The sequence below is a fragment of the Pezoporus occidentalis genome, unplaced genomic scaffold (assembly GCF_034315485.1).
Source record: "Pezoporus occidentalis ecotype Australia unplaced genomic scaffold, CSIRO_AGI_Poc_V1 ctg77, whole genome shotgun sequence".
Classification (NCBI taxonomy): Eukaryota; Metazoa; Chordata; class Aves; order Psittaciformes; family Psittacidae; genus Pezoporus; species Pezoporus occidentalis.
Window position 1 is genome coordinate 4,018,864 of NW_026916126.1, and position 23,817 is coordinate 4,042,680.

The 23,817-nt window shown below is 40.5% G+C and overlaps 1 protein-coding gene across 17 annotated transcripts in view; it reads right to left on the reverse strand.

Annotated features, from left to right (window-relative positions):
- The window catches only part of KDM6A (lysine demethylase 6A), a 157,750-nt gene extending 133,939 nt beyond the window's left edge, over positions 1 to 23,811 (reverse strand). For 16 of the 17 annotated variants that reach the window (XR_009961508.1, XR_009961506.1, XR_009961507.1 and 13 more), the window contains exons 1-2: positions 23,631 to 23,811; positions 23,300 to 23,363 (exon numbers count right to left, since the gene is read on the reverse strand). Coding sequence is in view for 8 of the 17 variants with exons in the window: in XM_062602442.1 (XP_062458426.1) it covers positions 23,300 to 23,363; positions 23,631 to 23,791 (225 nt within the window). In the remaining 9 variants the exon portion in view is untranslated. Of the gene's footprint in view, positions 1 to 22,867; positions 23,036 to 23,299; positions 23,364 to 23,630 lie in introns of those variants that run through there. The other variant, XR_009961509.1, reaches the window with a different exon arrangement.
- Positions 23,812 to 23,817: the final 6 nt, after the last annotated feature.

Genomic DNA, 23,817 nt, shown 5'->3' on the forward strand with positions numbered 1-23,817 from the left:
ATGTTCACTCACCCTCACAGTAAATAATTTCTTCCTCATTTTCAATCAGAACTCCCTGTTTTGAAAAAATGAGATTTTTTTGTTTATGCTCACTGCCTCTTGTCCTACTGTCTGGCATCACCAGGAAGAGTCTGGCCCCATCCTCTTGACACCCTCCCTTCAGATACTTACATGCATTGATCAGATCCTCCCAAGCCTTCTCTTCTCCAAGCTGAACAGGTCCAGCTCCCTCCACCTTTCCTCCTAGGAGAGATGCTCCAGACCATGAAGCATTCTCATAGCCCGTCACTGGACTTGTTCCAGGAGCCCCATGTCCCTTTTGCACCAGGGAGGCCAGAACTGGCCACACAGTTGCAGGTGAGGCCTCACCAGGGCAGAGCAGAGAGGGAGGATCACCTCCCCCAACCTACTGGCAATACCCTTCCTAAGGCAGCTGGGATACCACTGGCCTTCATGCTTACAAGGGCATGGTACTGTATCACTGCAGTAACAGACAACCAATGATTAGCCCTCTGCAGAGAATGTTTAGGGAGAATGAAAAAAATTTAAATGTTTTTAAACTCACTTTTATAAGTGCATCAAATTTAAGGCATTTTCAAGTAATTGTAAAAGGCAAATGGTCACATGATGCAAGTCAGTCCCAAATGTCAATCTTCTTAATCCCTTTATTTTAAACTGTCAGTTGCAGTACAAAAGGTTAATTTTTCATAGCTTTCTGCAGGAACAGATTTCTTTATATCCAAAAAATGCAAACCTCATCATTCTAGACCACTGATGGCCTGTCCCATGCAAGCAACAGGAGGAAGAAGGGCTTCCTGTCTTGTATGTTTTTCCTTCCTCTCCACATGCTGAGCAGGTGGAAGAGCTCCTTAAGTGGATTCTTTGACAGCTTAAGACAGGAAGGCTCAGACCTTCAGAAAAAGCAGAACCAGAAGGCATGAAAGCAGGCCAAGGAGACGGCAAGGAGCCCTAGAATCAGAGGGGAGAGCACATTCAAAGTATTACAGGTGACAGGCCTGAAATTTGAAGTTTTTGTTAGTGTGTTTGCAGGCTAGTGGAACAAACCACACAGACCTCGCGTAATTTATGCTAAGAAAATTAAAAAAAAAAAAAAAAAATCAATCACAATATACTGAAAATATGTGTGAAACTTTATTTTGCTTTAACTTGAAAAGCTGAAAGTCTTTGTGGAATATTAAAATAAAGTTTGCAGCTCTTGTTGGTTTTACCTCCTGCCTCTCCAGATGTAAAGACTTGTCTGCTAACTTCATGCTAGTCCCTCCCACACGCAGGCAGCCTAAAAGCAGCAGAATCTCAACTTCACTCTTACTGCCGTAATGTTTAACGGTGCAGTTATGCCGCACAATGTGCAGGAGACATAAATTTGTCAAAGTTTATTCTTTCTGTGTAGTAATGGTATGAGATTTGAGATTCTCGTCAGTCCAATACACTTGTTTCACATACAGTTCAACACGCTTCCATTTTTCCTGAGTTAGATCAAGCTCTACCTAAAATCCATTTTCACAGGTATTTAGTAGTGTCCAAGAAGCATGAAATTAAACATAAAAGGTGAACTACTTTAATATTAAATACACTTATTGGTCATAGCCTGTCATTATCTCCATAATTCGCAGTGATTTGGGATTGCCCTTTGGACTGAATTTACAGTATTATTTTAGGTCTATCAACTATAAATGAGGTGAGGACATTAATACTTGAAAATACACCAATCAGCATGCCACAGATGGATTTTTCAAAGGTAACCTAGGAGGCATGTAGCAGTAAATCACTATACAGCCATCTAAGATCTTGAACTCTGCAACAGGCTTATTGAAACTATTAAAAAAAAAATCCTCAAGCGCAACAATTATTGAATTATGAGACAACAAACAAAGATGAGTATATGCTGCCAATATAAAATGAAAAAAAAAGCATACACAATTCTGAACTTCAGCAGAGGATAAATTTCCAAGAAAGATAAAATAAGATGTCCACAGTAAGTCACACCAATACTCAGCCTAGTCCAGCACTGTGTCTTCGTATTTACTTCAAGAACACATTCACCAAAATAGAAACAATAAAAGATTAGCACAGCTTTTACATGAACTCATATTCTTGAAGCAGAAGCAAAAGAAAAAGGTTAGAATATAACAATTTTTTTTTTTCCTAACACTTTCCCAGTCTGTAGTAATTTAAGTTTAGGAACCTCCTGGGCACAAGTGGTACTGCTGTTCTTAACAACAATGGATTTTCCTTTCATTAATTTGCCCACCACTGTTCAAAACCATGTGCACTCATTTTACGTTAACAATATTTGGCAGCAAGCAGTTCCAAAGATTAACTGCAAGGAATCATCTTCCATTTATTCTGAATTTGCTCCTGGAAGTTTCAGTTGATGCTCCCAAGCTCTTGCAGGAGAAGAGACAGGGAACAACCTGTTCTAAATGCGGAAGTATTAATACCATCTCAGCAGATTTGATCTACAGCGTTCTAGGTATCTCCTCTGTGTTCAGAAACTATAAACTTAAGTAAATTTTGAAGAGAACTGCAGGGATAAGAGCAAAGAAGAGTGTCTGTTGCAAAAGGAAGTCAAAACAGCTGAAATTATTTGCCTTAGCAAATCAAAAACTAATATGATTGCTTTCTGCAAGTATCAACAGGACAAGTAACAGGGAAAGAGAAGAGCCATTTCAGCCTAACAACGTTGACAAACAAAAAAATGTAAACAAATTTAGACTGAAAATTAAACAAATATTTGAAGAATCAGAAAATTAGGATCTTCCACAGCATTTAAATCGGAACAGCAGACACAAAAGGGCACTTTTAAATACCCTTTTTCTATCACAAAATTACATGTATCTATGTAGCTGTAACATATAACCACCTGTAACACGATGGGGCAGGCTACAAAAACAGCTGGAATCTCTCAGGTAAACCTACGTATTCTTTTGTGTTTTCTCTAAAAGTCTTTGCACAGGATTTCTGAAAGGAATTTCTAGCTGAGTGTGACAGACCAGTAACAATTACTTCCTATAAAGAGTTAAATTGTGAAACAAATGGCTTATGCCCTTGAGGCACTTTTGGATAAAAGTATTTCGGAAAGCTTTGGTAAAAGGCTGAACTTCTTGAAACTACTGCATCTCTGCTGTCCAGACAGGAGACAAATACACTTACTGTAAGTGTGAAGTATAACTACAGACCCAAAACCCAGACTTTCTGATATCTGGCCAGCTTCAACAACCTAATACATGTAGGATTCAGTGCATGCATTCTCTCTCAAGAATCTCAATTTTATATTGTAATTAATGAAGGAATGCAACTTTTTAGCAAATATATTTAATTTATTAAGAACCAAACCCACCTATTACAGTCTTTCAGATTATTATTTTGGCTTTAATTTCAGCATTAACGAGACAAGTACTAACACTGCAGGTATGTCAGTATCAACTAGCAACTGAACCTTCCTGTCCTCGTACAAACTAGTTTCCCTCTACACAAATGCTTTTCAAAACTCACTTGTTATACTTTTCTCCAAAATTTGAAGAAAAGTTTTAGTTTAGCAACTTCCCAGAAAAGAAAAATGAAAGAAAGAGGAAGAACATTCACAAAAAGTCAGCAGCATTACACATTCTGTGATATGCTTCCAAAACTTTATGTAGAAAATTCATAGAATCACAGAACGGTTTGGGTTGGAAGGGACATTAAAGATCATCTAGTTCCAACTCTCTGCCACGGGGCATCCACATCTTCTCTGGGCCTCTGAGCAACCTGTACCAGCGCCTCACCACCCTCACAATAAAGAATTAAAACAGTTTTGAGGAAGAAAAAAAAAAGAAGGGGGGGGGGGGAAGGCTATTCATAACCTGTTACAAAACATTTAAAGAAGTAACAAACACAGCGACAACAAAAAACCACACACACACAAACACCAACATAAATAAAAGACTAGATACCACTTTTTACAGGATTTTCAACATCACGTGCCCAACAGGCACTGCCACCCACAGCGTCCAAGAAGAATGAACAGCTCTCCTACTTCAAGAGCTATCAATAATATGCTAAAAGAAAAAGTGGCATTTGAAAATCACGGTGGTTACACTGGAAAGGGTATCTTATTAAGTGTTATAATGCTAAGCTACCATTTCAAGTTCTCCAAAGCAGTATGTTCCAAGGAATTGTTCCCAGCATTTTTTTCTTCCAAAGATGTTCCCCCCAGACAACATTCACATCAGTAGAAGCATGCAATTCACTTTCTGCTGCATCATTTATCCAGTTGGTAGGCTCCTAACTCAGACTTACTATTTTTTTCTTTTTTCCCCGTAACACATATAAACAGCCAGTGTCACCTATTACTCTTTAACGTTCTTAGTTTTCATTAAGCCAATGAATGTCAATTTTTCTCACTAACACAGAAATGTTACCAATAAGATCAAAAGCAAATGACACAAGATGAAACTGATCCAGCAAAATGCAACATCATGGTGGGAGTCTGCCGACATCTGTTTGGGACTCAAGAATCAAATAACTAACTTATTACCCCTTCTCATCAACCCAGGTCTAAATCTGGCATGGTATTTTAAAATTTGAAAAGTGCCATTTTCAGAATTGCTGTCCTAATGCTGCTGCTTGCTTTCACTATTAAAAAGCAATCACTGTCTAAAGCTATAGCTTTGTGCCCTTAGTGAATGCTATGGATAGTGATACCACAATTTTTGTACAGTTTATCTGAAAACATAATATACCCTTTAAATAGAAACTGTAGCTCTAGTTTGGTGAAACAGGTTTTCAGAGTGACATGCCAAGTGTAAAAAATGCTAAGTGAAAAGACCTTTGTCAACAAAATCTAACATATAGTTTATTAGCAAGTGGAATTTTGTGTAAGGCCTTCCAGAAGGCTTAGAGCATCTACATAACATCCTGAAAACAGGAAATACATGCAACCACAGGTCTGTCCACAAAGATCTGACAACAGTCATTGGAAAGCAGCTGTTAGTACTCCAGCTGCAAAAGGGGTAGCTGTACTCTACAATCAAGGTATTAAGCTAAAAAGTGTGAGTTGTTACATTAGCAGTGACGCAATGCAGAAAGACTTGCCCTTGAGAAATGGTGTGAGCCTGAATGCTAACACGATCAAATGAAAGAACACTTCTGTGCCTAAAGAAAGCCATTATGATTTATTTAGCACTGCCTTGTACAGGCAGAAGGAAGGCTCCGGGACCTAAGCCACTACAACCATCAGCAGCTGCACAAGAAAAGGATGACATGCAAATCTCAAAGTTGGTGAAGAGAGGCAGATCATCAGGTATGGGAAAAAAAAAAAAAACACACCCAACCAAGTTTAGAAAAAAGCAAAGCTGAGTCTTCCTGGAAAGCAGCCTATGAACTGAGCCATAGGAATGCCACAGGCAGCTCCACACTTCAGCTGCAGACAGTGACAAATGAGCATACATGTACACAAAAGAGGGAGTGTCACTCATGGAAGTCAAAGTTAAAATTGTATATATAGGCATCACAGTTTCATCCCCTGGTTTTAAAAGTCTTGCTAGACCAGTCTGAGAGGACAGAACATACCACAGAACAAGGTTCACTGTGCAAAGCAAAGTTTTGTGCTGTTAATATTGAATCTGCATGGGAGAGAAAGGACAAAAGAAATAATCCTCTCTCTTACTACTACAATCTGAGTAGCTGTATTCCTGGGGCACTGTATATGGTACAGCCATCACTAGTGAAAGGATACTATCCAATTCTCAAATATCCCTCCATCCTCCATGAGCTCATGTGCCAGATGCAACTAGTCAGTCTGTGTCTGACATACAGGTTTTCAGGTGAGGCAAATACCATGTACTGCTCTGCTAGAACACTAAAAGACAGTGCCACTATACGGTGCACTTCTTAACACAAGTTTAGCATTGCAAGCCTTTGCCATCCTGTGCTCTGCTTTCCTTCACCTACTATGTATCCTGATGAAAGCAAAACCTCCCATATTACGCAGGCCTATATTTAGAGTTTACAACTAACAGGGACATTTATGCCCAGATTGTGGACTGCTTCCCAAAATTTTAAGAGATCATCAGTCCACTGGTTACAGTAGTTTTAAACATGTGAGGTAAAATAAGCATGTAACTTCCTGATTTAATTACATGGCCCTATATATATGCTACCTCCAACACTACTGCATACCTCAGCTGTCTTCTCTACCTTTCTGAGACACCTCTAGAAACACTATTTGACTACTACTCTTTCCTGTGTTAGAAATCTTCCTATCACTCACAGTCCGCTGTTAGCTTGGCCTTTCTTCCCTCTTCCCATTTCAATCACATTACTTTCATTTCAGAAAGCGTGAAACTACTTCCAAGGCCAACACCTGTTACATATGGCAAAGTCCCACAGAACAGTTAAATTCAGTTCCCTTAAAGTCCTGGGTAGCCATTATCTACAAAGTTTTTGTGGTGGTTCAGGTATATGCTTACAAGATATGAGGGCTCAACATGTCATTCACTGAAAATACAGAACTCAGACATCCCCTAGTCAAAAATTGAAGGCTTATTGCATACTGCCTGCATAAAAGTAGATGATACAAAAAAAGTAGACAAATCAAAATCTTTCTCACAGATAACACAGGCTACATGCATAGAAATAAGCCACTAAATACTTGCATGATAGCATCCAAGAGAAAGCTATGGAGGATCATTCTAAAATATGTGTATACTAAAAAGTGCTATTACCGCAACTGATTACATTCTTTTGCATATTTATCCATATTTTAGCTGAAAAGCACAGCAGCAGACTTGAGGAAAGGTGGAAAATTTAATTAGTAATGCTGAAAATAAACATTGTTTGAAACAGGTTTTTCTAAAATTCATGAGTGTGTCTCCCCCTCGCCCACATCCTTTCCTATCACTGCATGCAAGCTTATGTTGGACACCTCACGTATCACATTTACATGACAGGAGGCTAGGTGCATGCAGAATTTTAGATAAACAGGGCTAAAAATGCTGGGGGGGGGTGGGACACACACACACAAAAATGAACGGATTAACTTGCTGCAGAGATTAGGAGGCCAACATTACACAAGCAATGAAGCTTTAACTGTTTCTAACCAGCCAAAGAAAAGACAACTTATACAGATCTACAGCTTCATACAGACACGTAAGTGCAACTTCATGGGCACTTTCCTGCACTAAATGCCACCTGGCAATGGAAATTTCACCTCTAATTTCAGATCAATCCCGTGAGTGAGGAGCGTGCAACTGTGTCCCCTAAGAGGTATTCCTTTTCCAAAACTAAGGGAATCTTCCTTTAAATCTGATGTACAAAGCAAGAGGTCCAACCAAATGGATAATCAAACACCAAAATTTTTATATATGTGAAGGAAGAAAACCCAGTATTTCGCTTTAAATCTGCATTTCAAGGAGTAATACAATCACCTTTACACTAAGAGTACAATTTATTCAGAATTAGCAACTTAATTCCCTTACCTGACTGTGGAAGAACAGTATCATGGTACCTACCCTACTCATTTAACAGCTGTTCTTTATTTCTGGGCAAAATGTGAATTTGGTCTACTTAAATGAATTACGAATTTAACAAGCCATGTGAAGTTACACTCTTAAGATGATGCAGCATGTATCTATTGTATAACAATGTTGTTCCACGCTCCATCCAAGTAACACTAACCATTCCTCCTACACTGCAGATTTAATCCATAAATTATATTTTCCAGAGTTTTGTCTAAACCAAATTATAAAACAAGGAAAAACACAGTACCTTATAACCAAACTGTAGAGTTGATATAGCAGTTGCAACAAAGTAGAGAACATAATAACAGCTGTATCATAAATTACATGACAAAAAAGCTGGGACTTTAAAACAATGTTTCTTTCCTTAAAAGCTGTCACTTCAGAATATTTTTCATCTAGAGAACATTCCATCCTAACTAGAGGTAAATCCTTGTACAGTCATAGTACAGTACAACATTACATAGTTTTTACGGTCATTTGAGTTAAAAAAAATAGCAAAATCACACTCACCTGGGCTTTAAATTACAGTACTTCCAACAATATTTAAGGCTGAGCAGAATTTTTCATTCTTTAGAAAACAAGGAAAATAATGAAAGCCAAAACTAATACAAGCAGTATCACAACAGCACATGAAGGCCCCAGTACAGACAGAATTGCTGTTTTATAAAAATCAGCTCTACCACGTTCTGTCTGCTCAGACACTAGGGTAAGCAAAAAAAAAAAAAATTGTACACCTTGGTTCAACCCTCCAATTAGTTGGAAGGTAATGGCTTGATTCTGACATTACTCGAAATAGTGCAATGACGCTAACAGAGTAACTTCTGTCAGCATATGCTGCGTAGGGATTGCTGAGTTAGAGAAAAGGCAAGCACAGCTATAGCAAGAGAGACTACCATCCAACTGAGATCCAAGTGTGAGCATAAACACAAAGGTTATCTGAACTTGACAGTGCACTCATTCTTAAACCCAGATACCAATATGTACAGGTACTGATAAAAAAATAACAAAAAGGAGTGGTAGTTAACATAATGTCTCTTTTCCAGGTTCTATTCAACCAGTCATACTTTTTTCCATTATAATCAAATACACTTTCATAATTACTTTTCAGTAAGTTTGTTTTGGGGTCTTTTTTACTTAGAAAATGGAATTGCTGGCAAACAAGGTGCTACATGAAACATGTAACCTGCTTATGAGAATATATGAGTTAACTTTGGCAATGACACAATAAAAATCTGGAAACGTTCTACAGAAAAATCATGACAATGAAGTCACTGGAGCAGAAGTGTGCACATTCTCCTTTCCAGCTGTCTGAAGCCTGACAGACCTAAAGCTAGTCATTAATGAACTACTTTGAATCAGTTTGTTCCATTTTTGAGTTCTGGTTGTGGAAGTGAGAAAGCCCTGAGGAAAGGGTCGTGAAGTGACCTGTAGCTGGGACTTTTCTTTTTCAGTTAGTATATCTGCTTACCCACTCCTTTTGAGGCACAGTTTCTGCACTGGAACCAGTGCTGCACTATTAAGGAAGCTTCACTGAAATCTCATTGCTTAAAAAAATAAAAAATATCAAGAACAAATTTAAATAATCTCTGAATATCAACAAACTTTCTCTAGAAGATCCCTACTGCTTGTCTGAACAATCTAAAATATCTTTATTCAGTTAATACAGAAACTGAAGCAACATAATGAAGCAAAACCTATAGAGAGTTTAGGAGGGGGCAGGTGATGTGTGCTGCTTGAGAAGGTCTAGCAACAAGTCCTAAGCTGCTCCTCAGTTCCACTGGCACTGCATGTTCCCTGAATCCTGAGAGCTTCGTGTGCAAAGTAAGCGATCTAGCCCATCTTCACTTTCTCAGGAAGGCCGCTTTCACCTAGAACTCATAATAAAAATCACTCCTTCCATCATTCCCCACCGAGTAGCAAATACTGGTCTAAAGTAGAAGACAAACTACTCCATTCTTTCAGACTACCAAGGACTTTTAATTAGCAATTAAAAGTAAGTAGTACAAAAGATTCTTTTCTCAGCATCACCACTGTTCTCAGTTTTTTTGGCCACAATGCAAGCAAGCTTGAATTTTGCAGCTGGCATTACAGGAAAACATCCTACTATTCAAAGGCAATAGCAAGCTGCCACTGAGGAAGAAAATCAACTAATACACGAAAATACAACTTAAGATGACAGCATTTTTACTGGCAGGGAACAAACAGATTGTGATATTCCAAATCCGTATTTTTCCTCATACAATTTGGAACACATTTACATTCCCAGATTAACTCAAGACAATCTTCAAGATCAGGCATCACAGTCATATGCAACAATCACGTTCCTGCCACACACAATTATCTAAGGAATTTTTATACAACCTTTCAGAATTCCTCCAACTGTCCCAAATACATCCACCTCCCCAAAACAGGTTTCCATACTACAATGCTGTGCTTTACGTTTGTTTGCGGTTTTTTTTTTTAACATAAAAACGTCTCCCTTCTAGGTTCTATTCAACCCTTCATACCTTTTTTCCATTATAATCAAATGCATTTTTTTAAAGTATCTTCCACTGAGATGACAAACAAAAAAAAAAAATATCCCACCAAGACAGAAAAGATGGACAGGGTACAACTTACCTCAGAAAACTGTCTAATCAGTTTTTTAACACATGAACACATGCAAGTTAACAGAGCCCTTTTACGGTTGAAAATGAGACCTTATTCTGTTCATTAGTTACCATGTACTCTTGATGGTCTCTGTGATCTCATCTTACTCAGACAACAAAAATAAACTCTGATATAAACACCTCTAAATCTTCCCCATGTATAAACAGATGAGGCATTAAAGCCATTTCAACCGTTAATTTCATCCACATAGTGACTTACAGTTAAGACAGCCCTCCACCACAAAACTCTTGCTAATTAAATTACATGTGCTCCCGTACTTAAAGGTCTGCCTAAGGATTTTCATAAAGACAGCATAAGAGGCTGGCTCAGACACGTGTACCTCATACCATCTACAGAGCATTCTGGTTTCATGGACTTGGTTTTTTATTTTTTAAATCTATTTCCTCACCGCTAAAGCAAGGAATAGAGGACTATGTACTTACTGTTCTGATTCAAAGTTAGTTGAACAGTTTCTAAGTAGCGGTTCTTTTTCAGAAATTATAAAAAGTTAGACTCCTCTTTTCCTCTGAAGCAAGAAAGAACAAACACACAAACATTTCTTCTTAAAAGCCAGGAAATACATATGTATTTGGTTAAGATGCAAAAAAGACCGTTAGGTCTAATTTGTTCATCTTTTTAACAAGTTACACCTGAAATCACAGTCCTGCAATGAAATTTAGTCTCCCATCGTTGAAAATTTTTAGTGTTCAATTGTTAATGAAACCACAAATCCAACGGCTCTGCCCTTCCAACCATTAAAACCCAGAAGAGATCAAAAATATTCAGAAAACAACACATTTCTGTGCACAACACCAACAACTAAGAATGCATGAAGTTTTAAGAACTATGGTGTGTATATCTACCTTTAGCTACTGTATTTGTAACATTCTCAAAGCTCCACTGAAGTTTGTCAACCTATGTACTCTTTATTATTCCCCGCATCATTCCACTTTTTCTTTCCTACCAGAGACTGCTTATGACATGCTTTATGATGTTATATAATGGATGTTACCAATTTTTCTTATCTTTCCACTTTATCTTATGCTCTTTCTACACTTCTTTGCATTAAACTATACTGTTATTCTCTAAATCAGCATCATTCTCCCTTATGCAGGCTTTCAATTCCATACTTTAAACTATTTCTTGCCTTCTTAACATATCCACCTACATCTCCTAAACTTGCTCAGCTTTATCCTTCAAATCTAAAGGCAGCAAAAAAAGTTACATGAGGACAAAGACATAACAGTTCTTGGTCATCATTTTCACCTTGAGGAAAAAGCAGAAGCAGTAGGTTTCTTTAACTCTCCTTAGGGGCTAAGGAGGGAAAACAGAAGCAGCAGTAGAAGACAATGACAATGCTTCTGTTAAAGGAGCAGCTTCCTCTACCATGCCTTACTTGTATTTCAGAAATGGGAGAGCAGAGGCACTGTTACATTCAGAACTTACAGTGGATAATTCTTACTAAGCTTTTTCACAGCCTCCACAAACTTTCATCAATTTCATTTATCTTTATTTTGTTCCTGTTTACCTTGTTTCAAAAACCTTTGAGACAGGGACCAGCATCATCAACAGCTTAAATGCTACTTTAAGTTAGCTGTGGCAGTCAGATGGTATCCAGGAACGAGATTTAAGTAGCTCCTGGAAAGAGTAAATACACTATGATTTTTCCACTGCTGATTCCTCACCCCCCATTTTGTCTGCATCCTTACATCACCCATTTAATTCCTCAGTTTCCCACTCTTCCTCACACCTAATTTTGTAAGTGTCCTTTTTCAACTTTTTCTCCACTTCTTTCAACTGAAAGTATCTTCCGTTTATATTCTGAAAAACATTTCCAGAAGACTGCTTCATTTCTCCTCTTTCCCAAAATCAAATGGAGGCCTGATTTGAGTAGGCATAGGTTCAAACACAATTCATGAAGTACTCAACCTAGATCCATCAGTACCTTTCATTCAGAGCTGTGACATAAAACAGCTTCATAAAAAAGACTGTTTTCTTCTACAGTCCTTGTGACATATATTCATGACATTCTCCAGTGCTGCATGTATGTTCAGATCTGAAACCTACCCGAAATCTCCTAGTGACAGATGAACTTCACAGTATATTAGGTCTTTCAAAGAAATAATGAATCTAGGCCACTCACTCATTCCATCCCTCCTCTCCAAAAAGAAAGACAATTGTGACAACCTGTGCTTCCAAAATATGTAATTCCATTCCTGTAAGAAAACAAGGGAGCAAACCCTTCTGCTTCAGCAAGAGTTTTATAAATAATCCTTACAGAAACAGCATCATACTAAGTAGGACCCACCGTAGTCTCCCAAAACAATTTCTCTTAAAGGACCTCTATAGCCTTTTTTGTGTCTGCACTATGACCTGTATTCACAGAACCACAGAATACCAGGTTGGAAGGGACCTCAAAGATCATCTTGTCCAACCTTTCAAGGTAAAGCACAGCATAGACTAGAAGTCCCAACACCCTGTCCAGCCAAATCTTAAGGGTCCAATATTGGGAAATCCACCAATTCTCTGGGAAAATTATTCCAAAGGCTGATTGTTCTTGTGAAAAATCATCACCTTCTATCCAACTGGACTGTCCCCGAGAGTAACTTATGCCCATTACCCATGTTTTCCATGTGACTCCTTGTAAAAAGGGAGTCTCCATCTTCTTTGTACCTACTTGTTAAATACTTGAACATGGTGATAAAGTCTCCCTTAAGCCTTCTTTTCTCAAGGCTGAGCAAACCCAGTTTTCTCAGCCTTACCTCATCTGCAGAGTTTCCAGTCCTTTAATCATCTCTGTGGCCCTTCTCTGGACCCTCTCCAGCCTGTCCACATCTTTTCTGTAGAGTGGGGACCAAAACTGAATACAGCATTCCAGGCGTGGCCTGACAAGCTCTGAGTAGAGTGGGATACTGAGATCTTTATCTCAGCTGGTGATGCCCTTAAGGTAACCCAGCATCCTGTTGGCTTTGTCACAGCTGCACACTGTTGATTCATTTTGAGCTCTTTATCCACCAGAACACCCAGAACCCTTCCCACAGTGCTACCCCAAATCAAGCAGACCCCAGCCTGTGGTGGAGTCTTACATTACATTTTCCCAGATGCAAGACCTTACATTTGTCTTTGTTGCACTTCATAAGGTTCTTGACAGCCCACTCTTCCAGCCTATCCAGGTCATCCAGCAGGGTGGATGTCCCTTCCAAATGTCTACTTCCCCATTCAGTTTGGTATAAACTGCAGACTTGGTGAGGGTACACCTGATCCCATCTTCCAGATCACTTACAAAGATACTAAACAGTGATGAGCCCAATAATGATCCCTAGGGGAACCCACTAGTGATAGATTACCAGTTTGAAAAGGAACTATTCACCACCACCCTCTGCATGCAGCCTGTCAGCCATTTCCCCACCCACCACACAGCCCATTCATGTAGACCGTAACATGTCAGTTTCTCTAGGAGAAACACTTGGGAAACTGCATCAAAAGGCTCAGAGAAATCCAAACAGACAGTGTCCACTGCTTGTCCCACATCAATCACGCACGTTACTTTTGTCACAGAAGGCAAACAGTTTTGTCAAGCACAATCTGCCCCTGGTCAATCCGTGCTGGCTTCTCCCAGTCATGTGTTTCACTTGACTTGTGACAGGTCCCAGAAGGATTTGCTCCATAACCTTCCAAGGAACTCAAGTAAAACTGATGGGCTTATAATTTCCTGGCTCTTCCTTTACACCCTTCTTGTAGATGTGGCCAACATTTGCCTTCTTCCAGTCTTCTGGGACACCCCCCAATGCAGTCTCATAATGACATCAGCCAGACACCCTTGGGTGGATATTGTCAGGGCCCATTGATTTGTAGGGGTCAAGCTCCTGTAACAGTTCACATACCAAGTCTTCCTTTACCGATGGTGGGTCTGCATTTGCACCAACCTGGGTTTTTGATCCCAAGCCCTAGGGCACAACAATGATGTTAAAGACAGAGGTGAAGAAAGTGTTGAGAACTTCTGGCATTTCAGCCTTGGAGGAGGCCAATTCACCTCACCTGCCTAACAGCAGGCCAGTATTTTCCTTCTGTTTTTGTCTTTTGTTTACATACTTGAGAAATCCTTTCTTATAGTTTTGACATCTCTCATGAATTTCAATTCGAGCTGAGCTTCTGCTTTTCTAACTGCATCTCTGTACGCCCTTGTAGTTCTCAATGGGTATTCAACTGCTTTTCCATCAATGGTACGCTTCTCTTCCTGTTTTGAGCACTAAAAAGCTTGGAAGTTTAGCCAAGAGGGTCTCCTGCTCCATCTACTTCCCATACCTTTAAAGGGGATGAACTGTTCCTGTGCTTCCAGGAGAGCATTCCTGAAAATCCCCTCACTCACCAGCTCCTTTAGCCTCCACAGAAACTTCCCATGGAATCCCTCCCAAATGAGCTCTGAGAATGCTGAAGTCTGCTCATCTAAAATTTAAAATCCTTTTCTTAGTAGTAACCTTCATTATTGCTTATTTAAAACTAATGAGTTTTCCATTTTTTATTAGCTTATTTTTTATCCAAATCAGTTCTCCAGCCTGATTCCTCACACAGGCCCCAAAATCGTTTCACTAGCACATATGAAAAGCAACAGAGAAAATACTTTGAATTCTGTAACCGCAGGGTGGGGGGATACATAAACGTAGAGCCTTAACTTCAACTCATTATTCTACTCTAGATTCTTGTGCAAGTTTTCATATCATAAGTTAACGAAAACAGCATTTAAATAAAAAGTTAAAATGGCAACTGCAATTGAAGTAACATAACAACCCCTCAAAAAAGACATACTGGCTCTATTTTAAAAGCTGCTGCACCTTTGACTAATGCCGAAAAGGATATCCTGAAATTGTTGACAACCTTTAAATTCTCAAAATGCAAGCAGAAATTTAAGGAAAAGCATAGTCACAATTCCACCTCCTTTAGACTTCAATAACCTATCTGTATTGAAAAGTGAAACATAATCCTCAAATGCCACTGTGAGAAAAAGAAATTATTTGAAATGCTTGTCAGATACATTTTAACAAACAACAATTAATGTAACAACTTACCACAAAGGAAATTCATATGTAGACATATAGTGTTCTAGCTGCAAAATACGTAACACATTTTTAGTCACTCCCTTTACAAAACTATAAATACGTTCTTAATTCTACATCTTAATTAAACAAGCTTCTTCCATTAACACTACCTAGTAAATTCAAGAACCATAAAGGAAGGTATTTCAACAGCTCTGATGGCAATCCATGTGTCCTCTCATACTTTGAAGTGAAAGTATCTGAGAAAGAGTATTTTTCAACTCCCAAACACATTTAAGGGGCTTTTTGTTCATTAGCATAGGTTTTTTTATTTACATAAGGAATGTTTTCCTATCATTTTGTAGATACAAAGAGCAGCATTCAGGTGTCAAGGACAACACCTGATTCACCTCAGAATATTCACAGACGTTCATCTTAAAATAGCACCATTCAACAATTCTATTAGATCCACAAGCATAATAAATGGCCCATACTGCTTTTAACCGTTATCAGCAGAACTAGTCTTGAACACAGGCCAGTCCTGAAAACAGCCTCTCCACAAAAGGAACTGGAGACACTGCAGCTATTTCTTTAATGTATCTATCCATAAGTCAGAAATGTACAAGAAAAGATTTAGTTATTTTTTCTTGCTTTTCAGAACTTCCCTGGACAACGAACTCAGATCAAACACAGTCTCTTTTCTCATAAAAAATGTTCTGTAAGGTACCAAGATTATCCTCTCAGGTACAACTATATAAATCCTGGCAGCCTTCTGTAGGGCTCCATACAGGACCACGTAGTTCAATTTTGTCTGTTTTTAACTACAAAGAAGTATTCTGCTAGTGAACAAGATTAACATTCTTAACATTTGTAACAGTCAACTGATCTCTATGACACGTGAAGTTTAATGAGCATCACTTCCATTCTGAATTGTGTCATTACTCAGACATTACACTTCAAACACCATAGCTGCAGAACTTCACCAAGAAGAGAGGTTAAAACAGAGAGTAACTTATGTGAGTTGCACATTTAAAATGCAAGACAGGTGTGAAACTAAAGGACTGGAAGTTGTCTGATACCTATATGCCTTCAAAGTGAGCATAGTCATGGCTCAGCTTCTGGAATTATCTTTACCAATACTAAAAACCAGACACCTGGCTCAGGTATGTATTCACATCAGAATATCTGCTTAATCCATTCCTGCAGAAGTTGATCCAAGACCTTTATAGCAGTCACTTGCTTTCACACAACTATTTTAGCATTCTCAAGCTACATTTCCTTCCCTTTTAGTCTGTTGACAATACTGCAGAATCACTCCCATTACCCAAAGATTCTGTCAGCTGAGGACTGAGAACAACAGTATTTGTTCACTAACCAGAGAGCCACCTGAAGTTTAACTCATGAACCTGTAAGGCTGGAAACCAAAGCTTAATTTCTCCACAGAAGGTAATTCTCAGTGGGATAAACAGTAGGCTATGGCATATAATGCCAGTACTGCAGTCTCGTGACTATGTTAATCAGTGTAAAATCTCTTCACAGCTGCAAACATTTTCCTTGACTCTCCTTAATTTTGTATCATCTTGCTAATATAATAAAAACAAATGATTCTACTCACAGAATTACCCACGTACAAAACATCTACTCTTTTCTAAAATGGTATAACAAACATATGGTATAGCTTTTAGATGATGCTTTCAACACATACTTCAGATGTTATCAACACTTGCAGACAGTTGTACCTCTATAATTATCAAGTCCGCTCAATCCCCTACAGTTAACTAACGGCTAGCTATAAAGGCTGGCAAGAGGCAGAGAACCACACTTTTCATGAGCAGAAAGCACACCTGAACACTGTGTATAGAAAGAAGCTTTTGACTGCCTACTTCTTATTCACATATGGTTACCTCTGAAAGCTAGAGTCCATGAGAATCAAAATGCACGAATGGATTGATGGAAGACTTTCAGTGGTGAAATTGCTGGAATGGAATTGAAGGAAAACGATTGTGTCTATCCTTGCCTCAGGTTTTCTTCACACTTTCAAAAATCAAGTAATTCATCAGAACACCTATTCCTCAACTGCTAAAATACAGTAATATTTCTCTCTCTTCCTTTGTCCCAAATTGCTGCCTACCTTGTGTGTTTGGTTACTAAATCAGTAGGGCATGAATTATGTTAAGTCTATGCACATATATCACTTAAAGAAATGGACCACTTTGGCCTCCAGACTCAGCAGACCAGTACTTAGAAGCTACAATATGCAACATTTATTCCGCAAGAAATATGAAAAGCTACTATAACAAAGTAAAATCTCACACTGTATTCCCTACTAATACTCTCCTGATAGCAAACAAAGCTTACTGAAATGCAAGTACCAGTATGCTAGTTGTCCTGCAATCCTAACTAGACTGCTACAAAGGCATGCTGTTGGTAGAGATGAGGTCCATCCTTGCCTTTTAATTAACATTAAAATGACAACTCTAACATTTGTCACTTCAGCAATTTCCCTGTTTTCAGGAAGTAGTAACAACGCTGCACTTTAAACTTAAGAAACATACAAAACATTCAAGAACGTATGCTTTGCACAATAAACCCCCACTGTTTTAAAGAAACAGGCCTCAAACACTAGGTTTGAAAGTATCAAAACATGAAATCTCATAAACACCCCCTTGTAATGTCCATTTGACAAAAAAAAAAAAAAATGATGTTTTTAATACCAGATGAAGTATGAATGTTGCAAATTTACAACTGAACTTTAAGTACGAGGATACATATCACATAGACTGGAACTGTAATGTCAAAGTACAAACACAGCACAACCATGAACTACAGAACATGCCATTTTAATTGGATCTTAAATACCCTACCCTATTACCAGAAACTCCAAATTACATACAGAAAAATACTGATCTTAAGAAATCTGTATGTCAGTCCCAATCATCCAATAAAAACACTTAACATTTTTACTGCAAATCTTTCCACTTCCAGACACCTTCAGAAAAGGCTAGAAAAACAGTTTGGCCCTTAACATGATTTACAAAATGTTAACCAACTTCTTCCACAGTAACAGACAATATGATAAATAATAAACACATACTGAGAGATGAAGACGTAAAAAAAAAAAACAAAACAAACAAAAAACAACCCACCCACCCCCCCACCCCCACCCCAAAAAAAAACACAACCACCACAAAAAGGAACAGCTCAGACATAAATTCACATAAATTGGAGAGGCTACCCACTTCCTGGAATACTTTACAAACCTCTCATGGTACCAATTCCCAGTTTCTCTATTCCCAGCCCTGCCATTATGATATAATTTTTCATATAAGGCAAATGCTATAATTCTTTTTAAAGCAATATTTCTTTGTTTTGATAAAAATAAAGTATGCCAAAACATTGCCAAAGTTATTTAAAAAAAACACCCCAACTTTACTACACCTAGGCTAATCTGCTAAAATGCTTTCCTGCATCATTATTTTTTAAGCACCCTGTTATAATTAAAACTAAGAATATTTAATTATGGATTAGTAGAAAATTAACATTAATGTCAACATTAAAAGGACAAAGTCAATATATATTAATTCACACTGTCCAAAACTATTTTAAAAAACCAACACCTTCAACTGTAAGAAAGATGACAGAATATTGTCACTGTGCTCTTATTTTGTATGCCTAGCAAAAGCACAGATAATCACTTTGTAATTCTATCAATACATGTGGCCCTGACACAAAGGAAATACCATTTTTTAAATCAGCTGGAAAACAAAAGGGCTGAAAAAACCATAAGAGGTAACACAGCCCAAAAACTGGCATATTGCATGGAACTACTTCATCTCTCTTTAAATTGACTCCAACAGCAATACTTTTAAATGGAAACATGCTTCAGATTTTGTCTACAGTATACAAACTGATTAAACTCAATGAATAGGAATTAACAATCATCTTATACCAAATACATCAGACCAGCTACATCAACCTAAATCTGTATAGAAGCCAAGTAGTTTTAGCTTATGAAATGAAGGTTTGTCTCTGCAAGAAAGTCAACTTTGGCCAAACCTTGGAAGTACTAGTGGGAAGGAAAAAAAACAACAAAAAACAGTAAAGAAAGAAAGAACAAGGAAATGCTTTGCAATTCACTTCCAATACAATGGATGCCCTCTTCCTCCTCCCCCCAAGAAATCTTTCAGCTTTACCTCATGTGAGAAGGTATTCCTGGGAGAAAGAGACATCAAGATAACAGCAGGGTTCTCGTTTGGGCTTTTTTTTTTTTCACTCCTTCACATTAATGTGCTTGTCAGCTACAGAAGCATAATATCAAGCACCTCTTACACGACACTGGCTACACTGGATTTTTAGCATTTCAACCACTTTGAAAGGTGACCTCTCTGTTTCTCTCTCCTCTCCCCCAAAACCACACTACCTGCAAATTATGATTTTCAAGGCCCTTTTCTGTAAAATAAATACAAAATGTCTGGCAACAGAGAATTCTATTCCTTCGTCACACATACTAAAAGCGCATACACAGTTACAGGAAAGTTTGATTTCTTCCGGCTTATCATATATCCAATGCATGGAGCCACAATACAATATTCCTGACCTTTAATCTGTATCTTCAATAATTCATAAGTTGAACAGATGTGATGTCTTATCTGCTCTTTTGATTTGCTACACCCAGAAGCAGGACTCAGTTTAGTTCACAATACTACTGCCATACATTCTACAAAACTACATAAAAAGGGGGACTGCAGTCCAGACCTGGAACATGTACGGAACCCGCAACTACGTTAAACCTCCAGACACGAAGCTTCCTAAATCCCTGAAAAAGATCCCACATTTTTTCTTATTAAACTGTCAGGGTGTGGCTTCATTTAGCTAGAGTTCCCACTGCAAAGACTTCATGGAATGTCCTGGTTTGCCTGCAAGTGGCTTGAACCAACCCACTGCCTCCTGCCGAGTGAACCCCACTAAAAGGAAGAGTAGTACCTCCTCTTATTAGGACACCGAATTTAAGCTCACAAAAGAATCCTGCCGCTGCACAAGTACCTGTGCAGCTAACAGAGCAGTCCCCTCAACACTTGCAACCCAGGACCTCCAGGGGCAGTCTCCGCGACCGTCTCCTCAGACGGGAACACTGCTCCTACCACCTTAACCCCAGGTAACCAGGGAACATTGTTAGGCACCCACAGAAGAGACACTGCTACAGCCTGCCTTTTTAAAAGGCTCTATAGCAGGTGTACTCTTCTCACATAGAGTGGAGTACCCATGAATTTTTGCCTTTGTGAAGGATTCCTCTGGAAACATGACTCAATGATTTTCCTTACCTGCTAACAGGCACTGAAATCTCACATTGTTTTATAATGCACCGGCTTGTAGATTCCTAATCAGTCAGTTAGGATTTTGTAATTATGGAGTCTAGGGTCTTTGTTAGCTGTTGCTCCTCTATGCACAAAGGAAATATTTTGTTACTATCACTGTAAAACCTATTAATTAAATGCACATACATACGGCCATGCTTTCTACAATAAAAAATAACCGTTACATGGAATTAAAGTGATCTGCTAGATTAATTACTCTAAACCTTCTCGTACAGAGTAAACTGCATGAGGCTTCACACACACAGAGAGAAAAGGAATTGTTTATCTTAAAAATAACAACTTCTTACTTATCAATAACAGTAACTGAAACACTTGCACATTCCCTGAAAGTAAAAAGCACAAACAAAAGTGAACCTGGTTCAAGCCAAGAAATTCTTCTCAAACATCTCTGCACTAAACAGGAACACTTTAATCTTTCTACTTCCTTAACAACCTACTTTTCCTAGAGACAAGTTTTATTAAAAAAAATGCTTTATGAGTCAGTGCAATTCATAAATGCCCAAAACACTGTCAGAAAACTGAGGCAAAATACTTAAATATTTGCTTGGGCTGTTTGGGTTGTGTTTTTTTTTAGTATGCACTGCATAGATCTGCTGCACAGATTCATACAGTAAGAGAACAGTGATATTTATAGAAATATATTTAAAAACTATCTAAATGCCCCACAACTTCAGTCATCTCAAACAGACTCTATATACTAAAATTTTGACTAGCATAAAAAAAGGAAATGCATTATATGCAAGAAAGGACTCAAAACTCAACTAATATCCTGAATTGCTGTCTGCACTACTTAATTTTACAGTACCAAAAAAAAACCATAACCTAGCGATGTTATGTGATGGATAATCCAATTACATACAATGCTTTTATTTCCTACCTAGCATACTTAAGCTTTATCTCATACAGGATTCCCTCTGATATTTCTTAGCCTCAACAGCATTCACACAGGACACAGTAATTCTGGTCCACTAACAGTTAACGTACGTTATTTAACTGGTTTGACATGTCACTCGCCTACCTTTTTAAGTTACCGGAAGAAGTACTTTTAGAAATAACTCTGAAAAATCAAAAGGAAACCACGGGATTTTTTAAAATTAAGCACAAAGAAAAGTGTACTTGCTTCTCCTTCCATCCCTCCCCCCTCCCCCCACGTCCTGACATTGAGCTTTTCCAAGCATGCCAGAAATAAACATCCAAACACAAGCAAGGGCCTAGGCTACCGAATTCAACACATTTTAGAGTTAGGACATCAGATCCACCAAGGCCAGCAACAGAAAAAGAAATTCTTCACGTGAAAACATCAGCATGCAGCACGGGCACAACAATAGGATGAACAAAGTGTCAAACACAAGGCTGCTGACAGGAACAAGTCTGAAAGCAGGAACCTGAAGAGCACAGTCCTCTGCTTAAACTGTGTGCCATTTTTAAAAACAGTTCGACTTGTTCTATGACGTTTTCTTAGCGTTCAGTTTTCAAACACAACTGGCAGACAGCCTGCACAGCCTTTGTCAATAGCTTATGGATGGCCATCAGAATGTGCTACAGGTTGATAAGAAGGGCACCGGCGCTGCAAACGCCCTGCCTGCAGCAGGAAAGCATCCAGAAAGAACTTGCAATGCGCATGAGTTTCCCTCAACGTTCACCGGGGGCTTCACGCTCCAGGCAACGAGCATATTCGTTCCCGGTATTTGTTTCGTGTTTACACCCCCCGCCCCCCCTTCTCTTTCTCCTCCCTGTCCGGCCATCTTGGGCCGACAGGAGCAGCCATTACTTAACTAAATGACAGGGCCAACAACTTTTCACAGAAACAAACATTTCTCTCAAAAGGTCCGGCAGGCTCCAGAAACCCGCGGGCCGTCCGACTCCTTGCCAGGCCGCCCAGCGGCGGAGACAGCGGGAGGCCCGGCGGGCGGGACACGGCACTCAGCGAGGACCTGGCACGCTGGAGGCTGCCGGGCCCAGAGAGTAAACAAGTCACTCGGCGACGGGCTCCGGGAGCTGCTCAGCGCCTCACCACAGGCCGGGCCTCCGCTCCCTCCGTCACCGGGTCAACCACCGACTGCCCCCCGTCCGCCAGTCGCCGCGAGGGCAACCGCCGCCGCGCAGGGCGCACGCAACCACCGGCCCCCGCCGCGCGGGGCGAAAATCACGAGGGAGGGTCCGGGGAGAGGCCAACGTCAGCAGCGCCTCGCGCGCGCGCCCTCACACCCCCCCCCCCCGCTGCTGCTGCCGCCGCCACCACCACCACCTCCTCCTCCTCCTTGTCGACCGACCTCCCTCCCTTGCGCACCCCGTTGCCCCGCCGCGCCGCTCGGCGTTTGCTGCCAGCCCGGGGCTCCGGCCCCGGCGTGCAGCCAGTCTCCCGTCCCGGGGCTGGACGGACACTCGCAAGGCCACGCTGCTTTCGTTCCACACCCAGCCCTGGTCGGCTCTCTCTCGCAAGGGGGACCACGCTGGCTCCGCGGGACGGGGGTAGAGAAAGGAGCAAAGGCGTCAGCGAGGCGTGGGAAGACCGTAGCGGGGGGCGAGGCGGAGCGCCCTGCGCCCGCGGATGTGGCGGTGCCCCGCACAGCCGGGCTCGCACTCAGTTGCGCCCTCGCACGCACACACTCACCGCGCGGACCTGGAGGACCGGAGGGAGGGGGTTACTGGGCCGAGCCGGCTCCCTCCCCTCCCCCCCTGCTCCCCTCCAGTCCCGCTCCACATCCACCCTCGCGCTTACCTTTAACAGCAAGGCCTTCGTTCTGGCGCCATCTTCATGAAGCCTCAGAAATCCGAAGAGTCGGCTGCAGAAGGGGAGCGGGAGGGAGGGAGGGGAGAGAAGCACCAGCGTTAGTGAGAGTCAGCCCCCCGCACGGGCAGGAAGGCGGGCGGGCGGACGGGCTCGTTCCCGGCGGGCAAGGACAGAGCGCGGCAGCGGGGCCGGGAACCCGCACACGGGCACACACGCACTCCCAAGCGGGGAGCCGCGGGCAGGGGAGGGGGGAGACACGGAGGGAGCGCGGGCCGAGCCGGGACACGGAGGCGGCCGGGGCGGAGTGGGGAGCGGGTACCTGTCGAGGCCGGATAGGGCTTCTCTCTCCTCGGCTGTCAAGCTGGCGAAGTCCTCCTCGCTCTGGCCGCTCGCTTTCCCCGCCGCCATTTTCTTTTCCTCATCACCGAAAGGAGCAGCAGAGGCGGCGGCAGCGGCGAGCGACACTCCGCACGATTTCATGGAAACGCAGCGTAATTAACTCACGA